The 26,374-nt window shown below is 39.7% G+C and overlaps 1 protein-coding gene, 1 non-coding gene and 1 pseudogene across 3 annotated transcripts in view; 1 reads left to right on the forward strand and 2 right to left on the reverse strand.

The window, feature by feature from the left end:
* The window catches only part of ZYG11B (zyg-11 family member B, cell cycle regulator), a 101,098-nt gene that overhangs the window by 12,527 nt on the left and 62,197 nt on the right, over positions 1-26,374 (reverse strand). For both annotated transcript variants that reach the window (XM_019018638.4, XM_063698585.1), the window contains exons 6-12: positions 25,632-25,696; positions 19,221-19,320; positions 18,828-18,878; positions 13,740-13,901; positions 13,581-13,628; positions 1,348-1,545; positions 1,169-1,221 (exon numbers count right to left, since the gene is read on the reverse strand). In XM_019018638.4, coding sequence (XP_018874183.1) covers positions 1,169-1,221; positions 1,348-1,545; positions 13,581-13,628; positions 13,740-13,901; positions 18,828-18,878; positions 19,221-19,320; positions 25,632-25,696 — 677 coding nt within the window. The remainder of the gene's footprint in view (positions 1-1,168; positions 1,222-1,347; positions 1,546-13,580; positions 13,629-13,739; positions 13,902-18,827; positions 18,879-19,220; positions 19,321-25,631; positions 25,697-26,374) is intronic.
* Positions 10,590-10,694, forward strand: LOC115932195 (U6 spliceosomal RNA). The gene has a single exon (XR_004068517.1). It is a non-coding gene; the product is annotated as a U6 spliceosomal RNA (small nuclear RNA).
* Positions 13,355-13,506, reverse strand: LOC115932090 (uncharacterized; annotated as a pseudogene).

Below are 26,374 nucleotides of genomic sequence, written 5' to 3' on the forward strand. Positions count from 1 at the left end.
CCTCAGCCTCCCAATTAGCTGGAATTACAGGTGTGCACCACCATTCCCCACTAACTTTGTTTTTTCAGTAGAGACAGGGGTTTCAACATGTTGGCCAAGCTGGTCTCGAACTCCTGGATTGAAGTGATCCACCCACTTCAGCCTCCCAAAGTGCTGGGATTACAGGCATGAGCCACAATGCCCGGCCCGAATCTGGTGCTACTTCTAATTCCTTCAATGTGTCATTTTATTTTAGACCTTCCTGCATTAATACGATGCTTTTTCTTCCTAAAAATCTCCTGCCTCTCCTTATCTTTCAACACTCAGGTCACAACTCACTTCCTCTGAAAGGTGTGTGTGTGTGTGTGTCTGTGTGTGTGTGTGTGTGTGTGTGTTTACATTTGGAGTCTTGCTCTGTCACTCAGGCTGGAATGCAGTGATGCAATCATAACTCACTGCAGCCTCAAACTCCTGGGCTCAAGTGATCCTCCCAGGACTACAGGTATGTGCTACCCTGCTGGGCTTCACCTTTAATTTCATAACATTCTATGGACATTTGGCATAACGGTATTTTATCTGATCCACATTCACTCTCCCTCACAAGGATATAAAATTCTTGTGTGCAGACACCATGTCTTTGTTCATCTTTGAATTTCAAGAGCATAGAACAAATTCCTAGCACTTGTCTTCAACAAATGTGAAATGAAGGAAACATGAAGAGTGATAGGTGGTAGAAAAAAGTCAAAATACTTTGCTTCTTTTAAAGCCAATACTTTTGGCTGGGTGTGGTGGCTCACGCCTGTAATCCCAGCTTTTAGGGAGGCCCAGGCAGGCAGATCACCTGAGGTCAGGAGTTCAAGACCAGCCTGGCCAACATGGTGAAACCTCGTCTCTACTAAAAATACAAAAATTAGCCGGGCATGGTAGTGGGCGCCTATAATCCCAGCTACTCGGGAGGCTGAGGCAGGGGAATTGCTTGAACCTGGGAGGTGGAGGTTGCAGTGAGCCAAGATCATGCACTGCACTCCAGCCGTGGCGACAGAGTGAAACTCTGTCTCAAAATAAATAAATAAATAAATAACCAATACTGAGATGCCTGAGGGAAAAATTATGCATCTAGTAGGAATGACTCTTAGGAATGATCTCTAGACTAGGTTGCTGGTTTACTATTAATTATGATACTAATTACCTGTATGCTACCATCTCACACTCTGGAGTTGGCCATTTCAAAATAGCTGAATGCTGGAAGACAAAAGACACAGAAGAAAGGATTACAATATTTATTTAGCACTGCATTATTTACTACATTATGAGGCTTTGATAGTTTAACCACTATGAATGTCTTTTGTTGGTATGGAATGACCCTACCAAATCATCCAGCAGAGAATTCCTCTGGCTACGACTCAATGTCCAAGCTTGTTCACCTCTTGATATTAAATGGGCAATAATTCCAGCTGCAAAGTAACTGACTTCCACTTCCACACTGTGTAGGAGACTACTGATGTGGTCTATAAAATCTTTCCACATTAATTCAGAATGTAATTCTTGTACTTCAGCTATATTGTTCTGGAAAAAAAAAGAAAATATAAAAATTAATGTAATATGTATAGTAAATGGTTAAGATAACTGTTTTTAGGCCCTGGATAACAGGCAATTCAGGAAGGTGAAAGAAAAGTATTTCCCTGAGAGAAAGTATTCAAATGAGGGCAGTTTACAGACTGCAATGAAGGTAAGAGTAAGCCAAAGACAAAGTAGCAGTTTTGTTGAAACAGAGATCATAGTTCAGGGTGGTCAAGCAGCAAAACTCTGTAGAACAGAGTGCTGGAAAGGACAAAGCTCCACACTCAGAGACAGAGCACACATGACCTGTACCCCAAATCTCTGGCTCAGTAATGACAAGGGTGAAACTCCAGGAGGCTAGGGAAAGAACTACCAGAAAGTAGTATATGAATAAATCCCAAAGTCACACAAGGATAGGAGTAGTTCACATTTCCACTAGCCAGACTCAAGAGACCTTATAATAAGCAAAGTATTTGATAGTAGTAGGGCTAAATTATATATGAACCGTAGGGTAAAGTCTGATAAGACGCCACTCTAACAAAACAAATAAATAGGGCTGGGTGTGGTGGCTCATACCTGAGAGGTTGGGAGTTTAAGACAAGCCTGGCCAACATGGAGAAAGCCCGTCTCTACTAAATACACAAAAATTAGCCAGGTGTGGTGGTGCACGCCTGTAATCTCAGCTACTTGGGAGGCTGAGGCACGAGAGTCACTTAAACCCAGGAGGCAGAGGTTACAGTGAGCTGAGATCCCACCACTGCACTCCAGCCTGGGAGACAGAGATGCCATCTCAAAACAAACAAACAAACAAATAAACAAACAAACCAAAAAACAGCCAAGCACAGTGGTTCACGCCTGTAATCCCATCACTTTGGGAGGCTGAGGCAGGCAGATCACCTGAGGTCAGGAGTTCGAGACCAGCCTGGCCAACATGGAGAAACCCCATCTCTACTAAAAAAATAGAAAAATTAGCTGGGCGTGGTGTCATGTGCCTGTAATCCCAGCTACTCGGGAGGCTGAGGCAGGAGAATTGCTTGAACCTGGGAGGTGGAGGCTGCAGTGAGTGGAAATTGTGTCACTGCACTCCAGCCTGGGCAACAGAGCGAGACTCCGTCTCACAAAATAATAATAATAATAATAAAATAAAATAAAATAACACATAAACAAGCTTCAAGAAGAGCAACTTGATCTGCAAGTAACTGCATGCAAGAACAAAGTATAAGACTCTTTAGAGAAAAATAATAAAACCTAGCAATCACCAAGTTACATTTCACAAGGACCGGCATCCAATAAAAAAATTACCAGGCATACAAAGGGGCAGAAAAATATGATTCATAACCAGGAGAAAAATCAATCCACAGAAATGGACTAAAAAATAACAGAGATAATAGAATTAGCAGACAAGGACTTAAAGCAGCTATTATAAATATTATAAATATAATTCAGACATAAACATGAAGGGAGAAAATGAAGATATAAGAAAGACCTAGGCCGGGCGCGGTGGCTCACGCCTGTAATCCCAGCACTTTGGGAGGCCGAGGCGGGTGGATCACGAGGTCAGGAGATCGAGACCATCCTGGCTAACACGGTGAAACCCCGTCTCTACTAAAAATACTAAAAATTAGCCGGGCGTGGTGGCGGGCGCCTGTAGTCCCAGCTACTCGGGAGGCTGAGGCAGGAGAATGGCGTGAACCCAGGAGGCGGAGCTTGCAGTGAGCCGAGATCGCGCCACTGCACTCCAGCCTGGGCGACAGAGCGAGACTCCGCCTCAAAAAAAAAAAAAAGAAAAGAAAGACCTAAATGTAAATTTTTTTTTTTTTTTTTTAGCCAGAGTCTCGCTCTCGCCCAGGCTGGAGTGCAGTGGCACGATCTCGGCTCACTGCAAGCTCCGCCTCCCGGGTTCACACCATTCTCCCGCCTCAGCCTCCCGAGTACCTGGGGCTACAGGCACCCACTACCATGCCTGGCTAATTTTTTTGTATTTTTAGTAGAGACAGGGTTTCACCATGTTAGCCAGGATGGTCTCGATTTCCTGACCTCATGATCCGCCCGCCTTGGCCTCCCAAAGTGCTGGGATTACAGGTGTGAGCCACCGCGCCTGGCCAACCTAAATGTAAATTATAGAAATTAAAAAAAAACAAAAACTAAGTATCTGAAAAGCAAAATATATTGGATGAGATTAACAGCAGATGAGATGCTTCCGGAAAAACAATCAGTGGACTAAACAACAGAGAAAAAGCATCCATGGCAGGGCATGCTGATTTACACCTGTAATCCCAGCACAGGAGGCTGAGGTGGGAGGATCACTTCAGGCCAGGAGTTCAAAACCAACCTGGGCAACATAGGGAGACCCTGTCTCTATTCACACACACACAAAGAAATAGAAACCATCCAAATCAAGGCACAGAAGAAAAAATCAGACTGGGGAAAAAAGCCAATAGTGGAGTTCTGGGACCTGTGGGATAATGTCGAGAAGTCTAACATGCTTATAACTGAAGTCATAGAAGAAGCAGAGATTAGAGAGGGTATGAAAAAAGGTATTTGCAGAAATAATGGCCAAATTTTTGCAAAATGTGATAAAAATTATAAACCCAAAGATTCAACAGAAAAAAATTGACCACTTAGACTTCAATAGCCAACCAAAAATTTATCATTCAAAAAATCAAAGCAAAATAAAAAACTGTTAGGTAAACAACACATGAGTGAGAAGTCATTGATAGCACACCTATAGGATAATAAATGTAAGAAAAGAATAGAATGAGAAATGTGAGTAAATATGAAAGATAAATTTCTCTCTCTCTTTTTTTTTTTTGAGACGGAGCCTTGCTCGGTCGCTCAGGCTGGAGTGCAATGGCAGGATCTCAGCTCACTGCAACTTCCGCCTCCTTGATTCAAGTGATTCTCCTGCCTCAGCCTCTGAGTAGTTGGGATTACAGGCAGCCACCACCATGGCCAGCTAATTTTTGTATTTTTAGTAGAGACAGGGTTTCGCCATGTTGGCCAGGCTGGTCTTGAACTCCTGACCTCAGGTGATCCGCCCGCCTTGGCCTCCTAAAGTGTTGGGATTACAGGTGTGAGCCACCCTGCCCAGCCAATTTCTTGTTTTTAAATTGAGAATTGATGAGCACTCCTGCTTCTGGCCAAGGTGGAGTAAAAACAAGATTTACACATCTGCCTGAAACAACTAAAAAATCCAAATAAATATGGAAAAACAATTCTCAAGATACTGGTCACAAGCAATAAAGGACAGCGACTCTTAGTGTCCTTTACTGGATGGAAAACAAAGTGAGCTATTGCCTTGAAAGTTTCCAGGCTGTAGCACAGGGATACAGACCTGAAGCAGAGCTCAGTAGACTGAATGGAGTAGGAGATGAGGTGAACAGTCCACAGAGATGAAGGTAACTCACAGGACAGAACACCAGGGAGAAGGGAATTTGCACATAAAGTGAGTCCAGCCATCTGTAGAGTCCCACTCTATTCAGCAGAGTAATGATAATAAAATGAACACAAGGAAGATGAGGGCAGGAAAAGAACCATCTAAAGAGTTAGAGAAAAGTGCATAGTGCTCACAGAGGGCCAAGAATAGTGCATGTTCTCACATATTCTCATCACCCAGTATGGAAAAACCTTTCATTCACAAGGCACTGGGTAGAGTCCTCAGGAAGGTCTTGTTTCAGTAGCAGAGAATAATTAGCCATAGCCTGACCACTGCTCTGGAACCTCCTAATAAATCATAAAAAGCAAGTGATCAAAGTGATCAAAATGTTTAAAAGTAAGTTAACTGCATCCCAGAACAAAGTTCAAGAATATTCATAGAAAAACAAAAATATTCAGCAACCAAGAAGGTAAAAATTCACAATGTCTGGCATTCAATCAAAAACTACCAAGCAGAATGGGAGAAAACATTTGCAAGACATATATCTGATAAGGGATTAATATCCAGAATATATAGAGAACTCCTAAAATACAACAACAAAAACACAAACAACCCAATTTAAAAATGGGCAAAGGAATTGAATAGATATTTCTCCGAAGAAGACATACAAATGGCCAATAAACCCATACAAATATACTCAACACCACTTATCATCAGAGAAATGCAAACAAAAACTACAAGATACTATCTCAGACCCATTAGAATGGCTACTATTAAAAAAAATGGAAAATAACAAGCGGTGAGAATGTGGAGAAATTGGAACCCTTGGACACTGTTGGTGGGAATGTAAAACAGTAGAGCTGTTGTGGAAAACAGTACGGTAGTTTCTCAAAATTTAAAAATAGAATTATCACGATACAGTAATTCTATTTCTGGAACTATACCCCACAAAATTCAAAGTAGAGTCTTAAAAGAGAAATTTGTGGCTGGGCGCAGTGGTTCACACCTATAATCCAGCACTTTGGGAGGCAGAGGCAAGCGGATCACCTGAGGGGAGTTTGAGACCAGCCTGACCAACATGGAGAAACCCCGTCTCTACTAAAAATACAAAATTAACCAGGCGGGGTGGTGCATGCCTATAGGGATTATAATCCCAGCTACTCAGGAAGGCTGAGGCAGAAGAATTGCTTGAACCTGGGAGGCGGAGGTTGTGGTGAGACATTTGTACACTCATCTTCATAGAAGCATTATTCACAATAGCAAAACCAAGGAAGCAACCCAAGTGTCCAACAAATGGATGGATAAGGAAAATGTGGTCTATACATACAATGAAATATTATTCAGCCTTAAAAAGGAAGGAAATTCTGACATACACTACAACATGAATGAACCATGAGGACAATATTGTAAGTGAAGTAAGCTAGTTACAAGACAAATACTGTATGATTCCACTTACATGAAGTAGTTAAGGAGTTAAAATCATAGAGACAGAAAATAGAATGGTGGTTACCAGGGGCTGCAGAATGGGGGAATGGAATAGTATTGTTTAATGGTTACAGATGTTCAGTTTTACAAGATGAAAACAGTTACAGAGATGAGTGGTAGTGATGGTTCTACAACATTATAAAAGTATTTAATACCACTGAACAATACACTTAAAAATGGTTAAGATGGTAAATTTTACGTTGTTTACCACAATTTAAAAAATAATAAATTTTTTAAAAAGTAAATTAAAACCTAAGCATGCCAAGTATCAGGAAAACATAATTCATAATGAGGAGAATAATCACTTGAAATTGACCCTGAACTGACACAGATACTAAATAAAACTAGCCGATTAGGATATTAAAAGAGTTATTAAAATTTTATTTCATATATTCAAAAAGTAGTAACATGGAAGATACAAAAAACACCTAAATTGAACTTGTAGAGATGAAAATGACAATGTCTAAGATGAAAAAATCTACTAGATGGCATTGTAGCAGATTAGATATTGCAGATGAAAAAAATATTGAACTGAAGGCATAGCAAGGGAAACTATCCAAACTGAAACACACAGAATACAAAAGAACAAAAACATTAACGAGCATCAGTAACATGTGGGACAATGTCAAGCAGCTTAACGTGCAAATTAGTGTCTCCAAAGGACTCCAATGTGGGGAGAAGGGCTGCAAAATTTATTTTAGGGAAATGGGCAGGTCACAGTGGCTTACTCCTGTAAGCCCAGCACTTTGGGAGGGCAAGGTGGGAGAATCATTTGAGGCCAGGAGTTTGAGACCAGCCTGGACAATACAGCAAAATCCCACCTGTACAAAAAAATTTTAAAAAGAAATAATGGCTAAAAACTTTCCAAACTTGATGAAAACTATAGACCTATATATCTGAGAAGCTCAATAAATCCCAAATATAGGAAACATGAAGTTAATTACATCAAGACACATATAATCAAATATTCAAAATTGTTACTAATCTTAAATCTTTTTTTTCTTTTTTTGAGATGGAGTTTCGCTCTTGTTGCCCAGGCTGGAGTGCAATGGTGTGATCTCGGCTCACTGCAACCTCCGTCTCCTGGGTTCAAGCGATTCTCCTGTCTCAGCCTCCCGAGTAGCTGGGGTTACAGGCACCTGCCACCACACCCAGCTAATTTCTCTTATTTTTAGAAGAGATGGGGTTTCGCCATGTTGGCCAGGCTGGTCTCGAACTCCTGACCTTAGGTGATCCACCCGCCTTGGCCTCCCAAAGTGCTGGGATTCCACACGTGAGCCACCGTGTCCGGCCAACTAATCTTAAATCTTAAAAGTAGCCAGAGGAAAAGAACGTGTACATACGTAAGTACAAAGATAATGATGACACCAGATTTTTCATTAGAAAGAAGTCAGAAAAAAGCTAATCAGTATCTTTAAAGAAATGTCAATTTAGAATTATATACCTGGTAAAAGTATCTTTCAAAAACAAAGGTTAAGCAAAGATGTTTTCAGTCAGACAAAAGCTGAAGAATTCATCATCAGCAGATCCACACTGTAAGAAATGTTAAAGGATGTCTTTTAGGTTGAAGAAAAATGACACCAGGCTATGGTGGTGCACACCTATAATCCCAACACTTTGGGAGGCCAAGGTGGGTGGATCACTTGAGTTCAGGAGTTCAAGACCAGCCTGGGCAACATGGCGAAAACCCATCTCTACAAAAATACAAAAATTTAAAAATTAGTCGGGCATGGTAGTGTGCGCCTATAGTTCCAACTACTCAGGAAGTTGAGGTTGGGGAATTGCTTTAGCCCAGGAGGTCGAGGCTGCAGTGAGCTGAGATCATGCCACTGCACTCCAGCCTGGGTGACAGAGTGAGAACCTGTCTCCAAAAAAAAAAAAAAAAAAAAAAAAGTACTCTCAGCAATTCTGAACTATACATTATTATTAATTTAGGGATTATAGGTGTGAGCCACTGCACCCAGCCAAGAGTAAATTTTAAATGCTCTCACTACAAAAAACAGTAAGTATGTAAGGTCATGGATATGTTAATTAGCTTGATTTAATCATTCCACAGTGATTAAACACACACATCACAACATCACATTGGGCTGGGATGGTGCCTCACGCCTGTAATCCCAGCACTTTGGGAGGCCGAGGCTGGTGGATCACTTGAGGTCAGAAGTTCGTGATCAGCCTGGACAACATGGTGAAACCCAGTCTCTACTTAAAAAAAAAAGGCTGGGCGCGGTGGCTCACGTGAGCCTGTAATCCCAGCACTTTGGGAGGCTGAGGCGGGCAGATCATGAGGTCAGGAGTTTGAGACCACCCTGGCCAACATGGCAAAACTCCATCTCTACTAAAAATACAAAAATTTGCCAGACACAGAGGCAGGCGCCTGTAATCCCAGCTACTGGGGAGGCTGAGGCAGGAGAATCGCTTGAACCCAGGAGGTGGAGGTTGCAGTGAGCTGAGATCACACCACTGCACTCTAGCCTGGGCAACAGAGCAAGACTCTGTCTCAAAAAAAAAAAATTACATTGTACTCCACATACACAATTATTATTTTTTATTATTTAAAAAAATTTAAAAATCACAGGAAATGTAAATAATCCAAATACCCCAAATAAAAAACAGATATTTTCAAACTCGATGAAAAAGCAGGATGCAAGGTATATGCTATCTACAAGAAATACATTTTAAATATAAAGACAAATATAGGTTAAAAGTAAAAGGATAAAACAAGAAATACTATGCTAACACTAGTCAAAAGAAAGTACAAATGGCTATATCAGTATCAAAGCAGACTTCAAAGTAGAGGATATTAGCAGGGGTAAAGAAAGTCATTTGGTAATGGTAAAAGAGTCCATTAAACAGGAGGACATAATTCTAAATGTTTATACATCTAATAATAGAGTTTCAAAATACATGAAGAAAAAGCTGATAGAACTGTAAGGAGAAACATACATCTACAATTACAGTCAGAGATTTCAAAACTCCTTTGTCAATAATTGATAGAACAGGTAGGCAGAAAATTAGAAAGGATGTGGTAGAATTGTACAGTATCAACTGTGACACTGTACAATCTAATTATTAATTAGTGTTAATTAATCAAGCTAGTTAACAATCAGTGACCTGATTGTCATTTATAGAACACTATACCCAATAATAAGACAATACACATTCCTCTCAAGTGTACATGGAATATTTACCAAAATAGACCATATCCTTGGCCATTCACAAGTCTCAATAAATTCAGAAGGACTCAAACCAAACAAAGCATATTCTCCGACCATAAATAATTAAATTAGAATAAATATCTCAAATTAAATTATTGAAAAAATTTAATCACAAGGTAACAGAAAAATATGGAAGGAAACATATAAAGTTATATTAACATTAATAACTTCATGGAGATAAAAATGACGAAAGGTTGGAGACAGAGCCTTAAGGATGTTAAATACAGTTTTGCACTGTTTCGCTAGTTATAACAACATGTATTCCTTTGGAAATTTAAAAAAATATATAGGTTTTTTTTTGAGATGAAGTCTTTTTTGTTTTGTTTTGTTTTGTTTTGTTTTTGTTTTTTGAGACAGAGTTTTGCTCTGTTGCCCAGGCTTGGAGTGCAGTGGCGTCGTGATCTTGGTTCACTGCAGCCTCTGCCTCCCAGGTTCAAGCAATTCTCCTGCCTCAGCTTTCCGAGTAGCTGGGACAGGCATGGGCCACCACGCCTGGCTAATTTTTGTATTTTCAGTGGAAACGGGGTTTCACCATGTTGGCTAGGCTGGTCTTGAACTCCTGACCGCACGTGATCCACCCACCTCAGCCTCCCAAAGTGCTGGGATTACAGGCATGAGCCACTGCACCCGACCCACAAATATTTAAAATAAATTTCACCTTTCCATTTCAGATGACCTGAGCCAACTTCTGTATCAAATAATCATATTAACCCTGAATAAAACAATCAAATGCTGTAATTTATTTAATAATTCCTCTATTACTGGACATTTAGGTTGTTTTCCATTTTCTACCTTATATAATAAAGGCTACAACAACAGATAGGTCTTCCTTAAATGGCAGTCCTCAGCTTTCCTAAAAATCCATCTCCTCACTGCTTGCATGTGGAAAACAAGCTCCAATTTACATTTTTTAACTCACTAATCTATGCCTCCCATAATCTAATTCCTTGAGAGCAGAGGTCTGCTTTTTTGTGCTCACTTGACAGCATATATACTAAAATTGGAACGGTACAGTGAAGATTAGCATGGCCCCTGTGCAGGGATACATGTAAATGTGCAAAGTGTTCCATATTTTTTTTTTTTTTTTTTGAGACAGAGTTTTGCTCTTGTTGCCCAGGCTGGAGTGCAATGGTGCGATCTCGGCTCACAGCAACCCCCGCCTCCCGGGTTCAAGTGATTCTCCTGCCTCAGCCTCTCGAGTAGCTGGGATTACAGACATGCGCCACCATGCCCGGCTAATTTTGTATTTTTAGTAGAAACGAGACTTCTCCATGTTGGTCAGGCTGGTCTCGAACTCCCGACCTCAGGTGATCTGCCCGTCTCAGCCTCCCAAAGTGCTGGGATTACAGGCGTGAGCCACCGCACCTGACCAATATTTTTTTCAAAAATAAAAAATAAAATAAAATGGCTTTTGCCACATAGACACTTTGCCTGTTACAGCAATTAAGCTGATAAAACATTTGATCTTTACCTTTGTCTCAAAATCCTAGAGGGCTTACTTTAATCCATATCCAATATGTTAAGAAATATGTGATTTGTAAGCAGGCTTTTGTTTTTTGTTTTTTTTTTTTTTTGAGAGTCTCACCCTGTTGCCCAGGCTAGAGTGCAATGGTGCAATCTCGGCTCACAGCAACCTCCACCTCCCAGGTTCAGGCGATTCTCATGCCTCAGCCTCCTGAGTAGCTAGGATTATAGGCATGTACCAGCACACCTGGCTAACTTTTGTATTTTTAATAGACATGGGGTTTCACTATGTTGGGCAGGCTGGTCTCAAACTCCTGACCTCAGGTGACCCGCCTGCCTCACCCTCCCAAAGTGCTGGGATTACAGGCATGAGCCACTATGCCCGGCCTTCATAAGCAGTCTTTAAGTAGTAATCATTAACTATCAAACACAGAATCTAAGAACACTTGTAGGTTAATGACTTTTTTTTCTTTAAGAGACTGGGTCTCACTCTGTCACCCAGGCTGGAGTGCAGTAGGATGAGCACAGCTCACTGCAGCCCTCAAACTCCTAGGGTCAAGTGATCCTCCTGCCTGAGCCTCCCCACTAGCTGGGACTACAGGTACACGTCACCATGTTCAGCTAATTTTCTTATTTCACTTTTTGTAGAGATGGGGTTGTGCTTCGTTGCCCAGGCTGGTCTCAAACTCCTAGGCTCAAGCAATTCTCTCACCTCATCCTTCCAAAGTGTTGGGATTACAGGCATGAGTCACTGTGTCCAGCCTGATAACATTTTTTAATGAGATCTGTTTTACCAATTATAAAAGTAAAACACAAGGCCAGGTGTGGTGGCTCATGCCTGTAATCCCAGCACTTTGGGAGGCCAAGGCAGGAAGACTGCTTGAGCCCAGGAATTTGAGACCAGCCTGGACAACATGGCGAGACTGCAAATCTACAAAAATAAATAAACAAATAAGCTGGGCATGGTGGCACATGCCTATAGTCTTAGCTACTCTGGAGGCTAAGGTGAGAAGATTGCTTGAGTCTGGCAGGTCAAGGCTGCAGTGAGCCGTGATTGTGCCACTGCACTGCACAATGGGCAACAGAGTGACAGACTCTGTCTCAAAAATAAATTTAAAAAAGTAAAATGTGAAACTTTGTACAATACCAAAAAATATAAAGAAGCATATGCGTATTATATTTTTCCTTTTAATGTGGCAAAAATCTTTATATATAAACATATATATACACACACACACATATATGTGTTGTGGTTTTTTTTTTCTTTTGAGATGGAGTTTCGCTCTTATTGTCCAGGCTGGAGTGCAATGGCGTGGTCTCAGCTCACTGCAACCTCCGCCTCCCAGGTTCAAGCAATTCTCCTGCCTCAGCCTCCCAAGTAGATGGGATTACAGGCACCTGCCACCACGCCTGGCTAATTTTTGTATTTTCAGTAGAGATGGGGTTTCACCATGTTGGCCAGGCTGTTCATGAACTCCTGACCTCAGGTTATTTGCCCACCTAGGCCTCTCAAAGTATTGGGATTACAGGCGTGAGCCACCGCACTGGGCCAATATATATATATATATACACAGTGGCAAAAATAAAAAAATAAAAAATAAAAAAAAAAATAAAGTTGTAGGGTTTTTTTTGAGATGGAGTCTTGCTCTGTTGCCCAGGCTGGAGTGCAGTGGTGTGATCTTGGCTCACTGCAACCTCCACCTCCTGGGTTCAAGCAATTCTCCTGCCTCAGCCTCCGGAGTAACTAGGACTACAGGCACGTGCCACCGCACCCAGCTAATTTTTTGTATTTTTAGTAGAGACAGGGTTTCACTGTGTTAGCCAGGATGGTCGTGATCTCCTGACCTCGTGATATATTTTTATAGTCTTTTTAAATTTAATAATATTTATTTTCCAATGTCATTGTTACAAGTATCATAGCAGCAACTTTCTTTCTTTCTCTCTCTCTTTCTTTTTTTGTTCATTCGCCTAGAAATTGTCAAAAATTGCCACTGCTGACTGGGCAGCTCATGCCTATAATCCCAGCACTTTGGGAGGCCGAGGTAGGAGGATTGCTTGAGCTCAGGAGTTTGAGACCATCCTGGGCAACATGGCAAAACCCCATCTCTACAAAAAATACAAAAATTAGCTGGGCATTGTGGTGCACACCTATAGTCCCACCTACTAGGGAGACTGAGTTGGGGGAATTGCTTGAGCTCAGCAGGAGGTCAAGGCTGCAGTGAGCTGTGATCACACCACTGCACTCCAGCCTGGGCAACAAAGTGAGACCCTGTCTCAAAAAAAAAAAAAAAAAAAAAGAGAGAAAGAAAGAAATTGCTATTGCAGACCATATTTCAAGTCATCATGGCGAGGTATTGGGAATAGTTCTCAATTAGCAATGATCGTGCCTTAGATAAGGGGCTATGATACTGCCACTGCAGAGCTGCAACTTTCAATGTGTTACTTCAGACAGAAAATAAATACAGCTTGGAACTTAGCAGGAAGTGCTTATATCTTACCAAAAGTCCTAGAACTTTCTGCTGAATGGATGACTCAGTTGGGAAAGACTGTAAAAAGAAAAAGAAACCTATAATTACCTAAAGAACCAAATATAAAATAAATGCTAAAGTAAATAAATTAATAAATATCAAAACTGTAAGCTAAATTCCCATTCTAACCTCTAGAACCCTCATGAAGAGTTCTAACCCTTGGTTTTCAATAAAGTGTCTACAAGTGGTTGGCGATTCATCTGTGAGGTTCCAAAGTGCACTCAAAGTAAATTTCAATGTAGTGTCCACTGAATTTTGATTGGTTTTCTGCTTCACTATTTGAAGAAGTTGCTGAAAAAAAAAAACAACAGAAATAAGTTTTCATTTTTGAACTGTTATTACAATTTATGGTGATTAATAACCCCAAGTCCATGAGGATTAGTCTCATGGCTTAAAGCATTTCCTGTAAAGGTACTTACAACAAACAGCCCCTTGGACTGAACTTTTCTTCAAGAAAAATGTATAAGATTTTCATAAATACTTCTATATTATTCTGATCATACCTATAATGTAATCACCCATAAATAACATAGGCAAAATGATTAAAACTTCGGTTAACTATCTTACTCATTCAGTCACAGCATATACTTATTTTAGATTCTAGAATTAAAAAGGCAAAGGAAGAGAAGGGCAAATGAAGCTAACATTTATTAAGGATTAGCAAATTATATTCTATATCGTAGTACTGTTATTCCCATTTTTTAGGAGAGAAAATTGAGTCTGAGAAATATTAACTAATTTCTTCGTAGTCAATTTAGTCAGAGAAAGTAAGAATAGGAAGACCTAATCTATCCAACTCCAAGTTTTCCTTAAGAAGAAAAAGAAAGGAAAAACTACATACAATAAAAGAATTAAAGTCTATGTTGACTATAAATAAGATAATAGCCCCTCCCTCCTCAGCCTTCCCTGAGAGCAGATGCTGCAGTACCTCTGTCTTCCTTTTTCTTATTTTTCCCCCTTTCCCCTTCCCTTTTTATTTCCTTTTCCCCTTCCTCCCTTTCAAAAAAACAAGAAGATAATAGCTTTGAAATTCCAGGTGTAAATTAGTTCTATCATAGCTTTACCCTAAAAAATTTATGTTTGAAAAGTAAGTGGTTTTAAAACTACATAAGGCATCCATAATTCAATTTTTAGATTATACTTTTGGAGGTAAAAAAGGAAGCTCTGTTAAAACAGATATAAGAAAACATTAATGAACATAATACTAGTGGCTATACACAATTCAGGAAAAAAAACTGAAGAAACATAAACATGTAGGTATAGTTAGGTATCACTACTATTACTAATTCCTTTTTTTTAATTTTTTTGGGACAGAGTCTTGCTGTTTTGCCCAGGCTGGAGTGAAGTGGCGCAATCTCAGCTCACTGCGACCTCCACCCCCCCGGGGTTCAAGTGATTCTCTGTCTCAGCCTCCCAAGTAGCTGGGATTACAGGCGCATGCCACCACATCTGGCTAATTTTTGTATTTTTAGTAGAGATAGCGTTTCACCATGTTGGCCACACTGGTCTCGAACTCCTGATCTCAGGTAATCCACCCACCCCGGCCTCCCAAAGTGCTAGGATTACAGGCATGAGCCACTGTGCCCAGGCTACTAATTCCTTCTTTAAGCTCGATTTCCTCCCAAAGCATATGAGTAGATTTCCTAAAAAATCTTTGAAGATACCAAAATTACTGAGAGACATATATAGCAATAAGAGGTCATTTTTTAAAACTGTCACCCCTGAAAATAGTAAAATAAACAAAATAAGCATCTTTTTCTACTTATCTAATGTATATTATATTCAGTGTTACGTACTTAGCATATACTACCTCAGTTAATCATTTTTCTTTTTTTTTTTTGACATGGAATCTCACTCTATCACTCAGGCTGGAGTGCAGTGACACAATTATAGTTCACTGTAGACTCGAACTCCCAAGCTCAAGCGATCCTCTTGCTTCAACCTCCTGAGTAGCTGAGACTACAGGTGCATGTCACCAAGCCCAGCTAATTTTTTTTTTTTTTATTAGAGCCAGAATCTTGCTATGTTGACCATGCTGGTCTCAAACTCCTGGCTTTAAGTGATCCTCCCACCTCAGCCTCCCAAAGTTCTGGGATTACAAGCATGAGCTTTTCTTTTCATTTAATCTTCATAATAACTGTATTAAGTACTTTTTATCACCCCAAAGAAAATTGTGATTTGCCCAAAATACATGGCTAGTAAGAGACATAACTGAAAATAAATCCAGATATGTCAACTCCAGAATTCCTACCCTTTTCATTATTCCCGAATAGCCTTCTCTCTCTTTATAACATTATTTTTTTCCTTTTTCTTTTTTTTTTTGAGACGGAGTCTCACTCTCTTGCCCAGGCTGGAGTGCAATGGCCCAGTCTTGGCTCACTGCAACCTCCACCTTCCCAATTCAAGCGATTCTCCTGCCTTAGCCTCTTGAGTGGCTGGGATTACAGATGCGTACCACCACACCTGGCTAATTTTTGTATTTTTAAGTAGAGATGGGGTTTCACCATGTTCGACACCATGAGGCTGGTGTCGAACTCCTGACCTCGTGATCTGCCCACCTCAACCTCCCAAATTACAGGCGTGGGCCACTGTGCCCAGCTATTTTTTTCTTTCTTTCTTTTTTTTTTTTTTGAGACGGAGTCTCGCTCTGTCGACCAGGCTGGAGTGCAGTGGCATTATCTCGGCTCATTGGAAGCTCCACCTCCTGGGTTCACATCATTCTCCTGCCTCAGCCTCCCGAGTAGCTGGGACTACAGGCGCCCACCACCACACCCGGCTAATTTTTTGTATTTTTAGTAGAGACGGGGTTTCACTGCGTTAGCCAGGATGGTCTCGATCTCCTGACCTTGTGATTCACCCACCTCAGCCTCCCAGATCGCTGGCATTACAGGTGTGACCCACCATGCCCGGCGTATTTTTTTCGTTCTTATCTCTATTATTATAGTTTTTAGATTTTGTTACAACCATATCTACATAGCTATTTTTTTTCTATTGCACTGTTATGGGTAGAATTTATAGATACAACTCAGTGTGAATTATAATTACATAATTATAATTCAGTGTAAATTCCCTAACATCTAGTAAGGTAGCAAGTATCATTCATTTGATATCATGGGTACTTTATACATATTTATCAAATGAATGGTTTACTTTCTCATTACATACATAATTTATGTCATGGAAAAAGGGAGTCTCTTATTTGACTTTTCCATGTAGTATTACTATTCAAACACCTCATGCCAGGATTTTAACAGGCATGTTTAAATATACTTTTTGCCTCTAAGTCTTCCCTAAGACATTGTTTATATCTACTCCCTTTAAAGCTTTTTAAAGTTTTCGTGGTTTACTAGTCTTATTTCCTCAACTGATTGTAACCAAGCAAAATCGTGTATCTGCTTTCCCAAAGCATACAGCACAACCTTACGCCTGTAACAGAGTCTCTACATTTTCTATATAAATAACAAAAATCACAGTTTTAGAATTAGATAGGTGTTTTGTATTTTTGGAGACAGGGTCTTGTTCTGTCACCCAGGCTGGAGTGCAGTGGCGCCATCACGGCTAACTGCAACTTTGACCACTTGGGCTTAAGCAATTCTTCCACCTCAGCCTCTTGCGTAGCTGGGACCACAGACATGTGCTACCATGGCTGGCTAATTTTTAAGTTATTTGTATAGATGGGGTCTCATATTGCCCAGGCTGGTCTTGAACTCCTGGGCTCAAGCAACCCTCCTGCCTTGGCCTCCCAAAATGCTGGGATTACCGGCATAACCACTGTGCTTGGCCTTAGATAGGATCTTAATACTTATGTAGACCCCAATGGTTCAAGTAATTTTCCCAAATTCACAAAGTGAGTTTACAAGCTAGATCCTAGGTCATCTGACTCCTAGGTCAGGGCTTTTTCCATTTCTGTTAAGGAGTAAAGCTGCATATATGAAAAGAAAGAAATTCACTTCTTTACAAGTAACCAAAAAAAAATTTTTTGTTGTTTGTTTTGAGAAAGGGTCTCACTCCATCACCCAGGCTGGAGTGCAGTGACATAATCACGGCTCACTGCAGCCTTGACCTCCTGGGCTCAAGTGATCCTCCCACCTCAGCCTCTTGAGTACTTGGAACCACGGGCATGTGCCACAATGTCCAACTTTTTTTTTTTTTGGTAGAGAAGGGGTCCCATTAGATTGCCCAGACTGTTCTTGAACTCCTGGCCTCAAGTGATCCCCTCCTGCCTTGGCCTCCCAAAGTGCTGGGATTACAGGTGTGGGTCACCACATGCCTAGCCACAAAAAATTTTTATTAAAATATAAAATGTTGGCCGGGCACGGTGGCTCAAGCCTGTAATCCCAGCACTTTGGGAGGCTGAGGCGGGCGGATCACAAGGTCAGGAGATCGAGACCATCCTGGCTAACATGGTGAAACCCCGTCTCTACTAAAAATACAAAAAAATTAGCCGGGCATGGTGGCGGGCGCCTGTAGTCCCAGCTACTCAGGAGGCTGAGGCAGGAGAATGGCGTGAACCCAGGAAGCGGAGCTTTCAGTGAGCCGAGATCGTACCACTGCACTCCCAGCCTGGGCAACAGTGCGAGACTCTGTCTAAAAAATATATATATATATTTTTTATATATTATATATATATTATATATATTTATATATTATATATATTTATATATAATATATATTATATATTTATATATTATATATTTTTATATATTATATATATTTATATAATATATATTTATATATTATATTATATATATTTATATATTATATATAATATATATTATATTATATATATTTATATATTATATATAATATATATTATGCATTATATATAATATATATTATTATGTATTACATATAATATATATTATAAATATATATTACATATATTATTATGTATTACATATAATATATAATTATAAATATATATTATATATATTATATGTATATTTATATTATATTTTATATATAATATAAATATATATTTATATATAAGTATATATTATATATAAATTTATATATATTATATCTATTTATATATAATATAAAAATAATTTATATATAATATATAAATAATATATAATATATAAATAATTATATAAATATATATAATTATATATATTATAATTATATATATATAAAATGTCAGAAAATATACAATACTGCCTGAAAACAATAAACATGACTATCTAGTGGCCTGAATGGAGGAGATTATAGACTTACCCTGACAATGAAGAGCTCAGTACCAAGCTGTGCAGTTTGTTCTGTAGAAAGCTGCAAGCAAGTAAAAAACAAATTCAATGTCCAAGAACTCATTAATGTGAGTTTAATATCATTCACTGTACCTCACTCCAAAGGTGAGACTAAAATCTCTGATCAACTTGGAATTCTGCTGCGTATCTGTTTTTGGGAGGCCTGCCTCGGCCTCCCAAAGTGCTGGGATTACGGGTGTGAATCACTGTGCCCAGCCAAATTCTGCAATATCGAATGTAGCTTGAATAAGCAGGCTGGCAGAGAGATTTACTAATGTTTCTGGCACACAGATTTTGGGGGGAAACAGTAAATGTAGTGAGAAACAGCTGCCTACAGAAAATTATTCAGCAAGAGTTCAGGTACCTTGGCAGCCAGGATGGAAATGATAGCAACTGCCATCCTTTGCATGTTTTGATCCTCATGGTTGCAGAGCCACTGCATGACAAGCTTGGCTGCTTCAAACCTGAAAACACAAAAAGGGTTTCATGAATTAATCGTGGAGGCCCAGGCACAATTTCAGAGTTCCAGCTAGGAACTGATGCTACAACTTAAATATGTGAAAAGGCAAGGGAAAATTCCTCTTAACTGGTAGAGAGTAACAATTACACTTAGTGTTTTAGAGATGATGCCATAATATTAATTCTGACAACATTTTGTAAAGAAAGAAGAGTTTGGAAAATATGATTCCAACTATTTGGCATTTCATCTTCTAGAATTATAACATATTTCTATTCTGTATTTCTAAATTATAGTGATTTCCATATTATAGTTGTAATTTAAGTATTTTTTGGGTTCCTCATAGCCCCTAACACAACAGAAACATTCATTCATTCATTCACAAACATATATTAAACTCTTGCTTTGTGCCAGATATTGTTCTTAGTGCTGGAGATAGAATAGTGAACAAAACAGAAAAATGTCCCTACTTTCATAGAGCTTACACTCTAGTGAGGAAGACAGGTAATAAATCAGATAAATACGTAAAATATATAGTATGATTAGGTACTGACCATATGCTACGGAAAAAAATAAATAAAGCAGGAAAAGAGGATATGAAATGTTGAAATTTTATGTAGGGTGGCTACGGAAGGCCTCATTGAAACTTTTGAGGAAGTAAGAAAGAACCATATGGGCATTTAGGGGACAAGCATTCCAGGCAGAGGGGAGGAGAAATACAACAGCCCTGAAGTGGGTATGGGCATAGAAACGTCAACAAATAGCATGGAGGTCAGTGAGGCCAGAGCAGAGAGAACAAGGGAGAGTTCTGAGAGATAAAGCGAGAGGTAACAGAGGCACCAGATCACATAGAGTCTAGTTATTAGTCCATTCTTGCATTGCTATAAATAACTACCTGAGACTGGGTAATTTATAAAGAAAAGAGGTTTAATTGGCTCATGGTTCCACAGGCTGTAAGGAAGCACCACTGGGAAGGCCTCAGGAAACTTGCAATCATGGTGGAAGGCGAGACTGGCACATCCTACATGGGTGAAGTCGATGGAAGGGCAAAGCCGGAGGTGCTACACACTTTTAAACGACCAGATCTCGGGAGAACTGTATCACAAGACAGCACTCGGGGGATGGTGCTAAACCATTAGAAAACACCCCCATGATCCAATCACCTCCCACCAGGCCCCACCTCCAGCACTGGTGATTACAATTTAACATGAGATTTGGGTGGCGTCACAGGGCCAAACCATATCATTAAGGAACTAGCTTTTACTCTGAATGAGAGGGAAAGCCATAGAAGGCTTCTGAGCAGGAATATGACATGAGCAGGACTACTCGATCATCTGTGTTTAGAATAAACTCCAGGAGGGCAAGGACAGAAGCAGGAGAGCAGTTCTGAGGCTACTGCAGTAATTCAGGAGAGAAATCACTTTTAGTCTACTCCAAGTGATAGAAATGGAAGTGAAGAGAAATGGATGAATTCTGGATAAATTTTGAAGATAGAGCTGGATTTGCCAAAGAACTCAATGTGGGATACAAGGAGAAAAATCAAGATGAGGTCAAGGAATACATCTGATTATCTTACCCACAGTTTCATCCTTAAGACTCAGATCAAAATCACTGCCTTTGAGGTGGTTTCTTTGACACATTGATCACTGCCTTCTTAGCTCCTTAGTACTTTAGGTATAGCTGTCAGAGATCCACAGTCATCTGCACACTCACTTGAATCCCCATTTGGCCAGTAAGCTCCTTGAGGGCGGGGACTATATATCCTATTTAGCCCTTTATGCCACGCACGCACTCAATACAGTGATCGAAACATAAATAATGTTTAATATATGTTGACTGAATGATTATTTTCAGGTAGATTACTACTGTACAACTTCTCTTAAATTTACTATTACCTTCTTTCTGTTTCCAAGGCCATTTCTGATTAGGCCCACTACTTGCATTCTTCTACAATATATTCCTAATTGGCTTCCCTGTCTCCACTAGTTTCCAATCAATGTGTGCCTGCACATTAGAAATAAACCTCTGGCCAGGAGCAGTGGCTCACGCCTGTAATCCCAGCACTTTGGGAGGCCCAGGTGGGCGGATCACAAGGTCAAGAGATAGAGACCATCCTGGCAAACATGGTGAAACCTCGTCTCTACTAAAAATAGAAAAAATTAGCTGGGTGTGGTGGTGCGCGCCTGTAGTCTCAGCTACTCGGGAGGCTGAGGCAGGAGAATCACTTGAACCCGGGAAGCAGAGGCTGCAGTGAACCGAGATCATGCCACTGCACTCCAGCCTGGCGACAGAGTGAGACTCCATCTCAAAAAACAAAGAAGAAAGAAGAAAGGAAAGGAAAGGAAAGGAAGGGAAAGGAAGAAAACAAAGAAAACAAAGAAAGGAAAGAAAGGAAAGAAAGGAAGAAAGGAAGAAAGAAGGAAGGAAGGAAGGAAGGAAAGAAAGAAAGAAAGAAAGAAAGAAAGAAAGAAAGAAAGAAAGAAAGAAAGAAAGAAAGAAAGAAAGAAAAAGGAAGAAAGAAAGAAACCTGTCCGAGGACTTAGGTATGATGTCACTCCCATACTCAAAGCATTCTAGGACTTTAGCGTGGGGCCATATCAAGCTTTTTCCTGCCTACCCTATGCTTTCTGCAAAGCAGATTGTTCATTAGTCTTCACACATGCCCACAAGTATGAGGTAACACAGGCTAGTGGTAAAGTGTAGAGATTCTCAAGTCAGTTCTGGGTTTGAATTCTAGTTCTACTTAATGTTAATGATAACAATAAAATAAATTATTTTATCGTGAGGCAATGCAGTCAAGTTTTTAAGAACATCATGCACTTTGGAGTCAGCTTGGATTCCAATATCACCTCCACCACTTATTAACTTTTTGTTTGTTTTTGAGACGGAGTTTCACTCTTGTTGCCCAAGCTGGGGTGCAGTGGCACAATCTTGGCTCCCTCAACCTCTGCCTCCAGGATTCTCCTGCCTCAGCCTCCTAAGTAGCTAGGAGCCGCCACCACACCTGGCTAATTTTTTGTATTTTTAGTAGAGACAGCATTTCACCATGTTGGCCAAGCTGCTCTAGAACTCCTGACCTCAAGTGATCCACTTGTCTTGGCCTCCCAAAGTGCTGGGATTACATTCTACATGAGCCACTGCACCTGGCCTAACTTTGGGACTCTGACCAAATTCCTTAACCTCGCTGAACTTCAACATTCTTATCTGTAAAACAGTAACAAAAACTTATTCCAGGCTGGGTGTGCTGGCTCACACCTGTAATCCCAGCACTTTGGGAGACCGAGGCAGGCAGATCACCTGAGGTCAGGAGTTTGAGACCAGCCTGGCCAACATGGTGAAACCCCACCTCTACTAAAAATACAAAATTAGCCTTGCGTAGCGGCGCACATCTGTAGTCACAGCTACTCAGGAGACTGAGGCAGGAGAATTGCTTGAACCTGGGAAGCAGAGGTTGCAGTGAGCCGAGATCTTGCTATTGCACTCTAGCCTGGGCAACAAGAGCGAAACTCTGTCTCAATAAATAAATAAATAAATAAATAAATAAATAAATAAATAAATAAATAAAATAAAAACCTATTCCATAGGGTTGTCATGAGGATTAAATGATATCACATAGAAGCTTAAGACTTAGTACAGAATTTGGCACAAAATAAGTTCTTTATGAAAGTTAATTTTTACTAATATAATTGACTTTCTCTGTGCCTTTATTCATGCAGTTTCAACAACATAAAACAATTCAACCAGCTCTCATCTTCAAAACAACATAGCATGGATGAAAAAATGGAGGCCCTGGAGTCAGACTGAATTTAAATCTAGACTCTGCTACTTACTATCTTATTACCTTGGGCAAGTTACTAATCCTTTCTATGTCTCTATTTCCTCATCTGTAAAATGAAGATCATAAGAGTAATAATTTCACAGGATTGTTCTGAGGACTGAATAAGCTTACATAAAACACTTTAGCACAATGCCTGCCTGGCAGTAGTAAGTGCTTCATACATGTTAGTTTTTATCGTTTTTATCTCAAGTGCCATAACTAACAGGAAATCCTTAATGATCATCAGTCAGACAGAATCTTTCCTTCCTTGTGTGGGGGCACAATGCATTTCATTAACACCTCTTCTATGAAAAATTCTGTCTCATGTAATATTCATTCATTCATTCATCCATCAATCCACTAAATATCCACCCAAGCACTAGAGACAAAGAGATGAATCAGTCATAGCCTCTGACCACAAAGAAGGTCAATTCTAGCAGACTGCATTGGCTAGATGAGAGGAAAGCAAACTACATAGCCTGTGGATCTGGCTGCCTGTTTTGTAAAGTTCTGTTGGAACACAGCCATATCCATTTGCTTACATATTACCTATGGCTGCTTTTGAGGGACAATGGCAGAGTTAAATAGCTGCAACAGAGACTCTATAGCCCATAGGCCTAGAGTATTTATAATCTAGCCCTTTAAGAAAATATTAAGGAGTAGAATATAATCTTTAGGAGAGTGACTATGTCTTTCCTACCTTAGACTTTGTTACGATGATGAGCACAGAGGTTCAATATTTCCAAAATAAAATTAGCAATCTACATGAGATATACGTAGTTATATTTTTATCCAAATTGTTTATTTCAAATAAAAAATGGAACCCCTCTTTCCTTAGCCATGCCAGATAAGTGTACTCTGTTACTCAAATAAAAGTAAATTACAGTAAAATTGCTGCTTGAAGGCCAGGCGCAGTGGCTCATGCCTGTAATTCCAGCACTTTGGGAGGCCAAGGTGGGTGGATTACCTGAGGTCAGGAGTTCGAGACCAGCCTGGCCAACATGGTGAAACTCCATCTCTACTAAAAATACAAAAATTAGCCGGGTATGATGGCACATGCCTGTAATCCCAGCTATTTGGGAGGCTAAAGCAGGAGAACTGCTTGAACCCAGGTAGTGGAGGTTGCAGTGAGCCGAGATCACACCATTGCACTCCAGCCTGGGCAACAAGAGTGAAATTCCATCTCAAAAAAAATAAAATAAAATAAAAAATTGCTGCTGGAGAAACATACTTTTCATTAAATAATGAAGTATAAGTTTCCTTTTCAAAATGCCATTGTTAAAAAATTATATTTTAAGACTGGGCATGGTGGCTCACGCCTGTAATCCCAGCACTTTGGGAGGCTGAGGCGGGTGGATTACTTGAGGTCAGGAGTTTGAGACCCGCATGGCCAACATGGTGAAACCTTGTCTGTACCAAAAAATACAAAAAATTAGCCCAGCGTGGTGGCACATGCCTGTAATCCCAGCTACTCAGTTAGCTGAGGTAGGAGAATCACTTAAACCCAGGAGGAGGAGGTTGCAGTGAGCTGAGATTGCACCACTGCACTCCAGCCTGGGTGACAGAGTGAGACCCTTTCTCAAAAAAAAGAAAAAGAAAAATTATATCTTAAAATAGTAAAATAAAAAAAAAATTTAAGCTCCAAAATTACATCTTAGAAAACAAAGGACCCCTTTATATTTAATGGAATCTAGTTATATGGCCTCCCTTAACCTCTCCTTAAAAAGTTTCTTCCATAATTCAATACCAAATAATGATAATAATAAGAGACATGTTACAAAAAAAAAAAAAAAAAAAAAAAAGAACACTGGACCTAGAATTAGAAGACCTATGTCTTTTTTTTTTTTTTGAGACAGTCTTGCCCTGTCGCCCAGGCTGGAGTGCAATGGCGCGATCTTGGCTCACTGCAACCGCCGCCTCCTGGGTTCAAACGATTCTCCTGCCTCAGTCTCCCGAGTAGCTGGGATTACAGACACGTGCCACCACACCTGGCTAATTTTTTGTATCTTTAGTAGAGACAGGGTTTCACCAGGCTGGTCTCAAACTCCTGACATGGGGATCCTCCCGCTTTGGCCTCCTAAAGCGCTGGGATTATAGGCATGAGCCACTGTGCCTGGCCAAACCTGCATCTTACTAACCTTGCAGTTATTAGACACAAAGCCATAGTCAAGACAATGAATCTCTATATATGCCTTAGTTTTTTTATCTTTTGAATGGGGATAATAATGTTCATAGCTTACAATATCATGTGGATATCTTGAAAACTATAACCAACATAAATTCCTAAGCAAAGGACTATGAAAACATGGGTCAATTTGCTATCATGAATGTCAAAGCCACTAAATTAAAGAAAGTAGATTTAGCATTCTATAAAATAACCCACAATTCTATCTATTCAATTAATCTTATAAAAGGGATATCCTAAATGGTTAAGAAATGACTCAAGACAGATTTCTAACATTCTGTTTTGCCCCACTTTAAGTTCTAGAGCTATCACTTGCCTGTTAAATGGAACATCTTGAAGGATCCGGTCACTGCAAAGTGAAAGGAGGCAATTCTTCTGTAACTAAAGAATCAAAGGAAGAAAAAAATCCTAAATAAAATATCACTTTGTTGTATTTTAACCATGGTAGCTTCCATAAAAAAAAAAAAAGAAGAAGACTGATGAAACACCAGTTATTTCTTACAATCTTTATCTGCCCCCCTAGTATTGAAAGGCTGAGTTCCAGGAGACCCATACAAGTTTACTTGTACCTTTTTTTTCTTTTCCATTAGATGAGAAATAGGGCAATAAATAGGATAATTACAGATAATCTCCTTCTTTCTGGTGGCCTATGAAGTAACCTTGTCTTCTGTATTTTTTGAGATAGAGAGCATGACAAAAACAGTGGCTGAAAGTTTTACCTGTTGACATAGCATCAAATATAGACGAGCTTGCTTGGAAGACTCTAACATAGAGTACACGGGGGGTAGTGTTCTACACACTGGCCTCTAAAGAGTGACTGACAGACTTGGCTCTATCTTTTAAATAAAGTTTAGACCAGCACAATTAAACAAGAGTAAATAAAAATATGAATAATTAATTGACACAGTCAAGGTGCACCATCATAATAGAAAGGTGATTCAAGTTATTCCTGTGAAGCAAAATAAGAAAATAAGTGTGGGCTTAAAAAAAAGTCACAGTGTATATACTACTAAAATTTTTTTATTTGGACAAATGGCTTTAATATTTTTTAAAGGTTTT

This window comes from Gorilla gorilla, chromosome 1 (genome assembly GCF_029281585.2).
Source record: "Gorilla gorilla gorilla isolate KB3781 chromosome 1, NHGRI_mGorGor1-v2.1_pri, whole genome shotgun sequence".
NCBI lineage: Eukaryota > Metazoa > Chordata > Mammalia > Primates > Hominidae > Gorilla > Gorilla gorilla.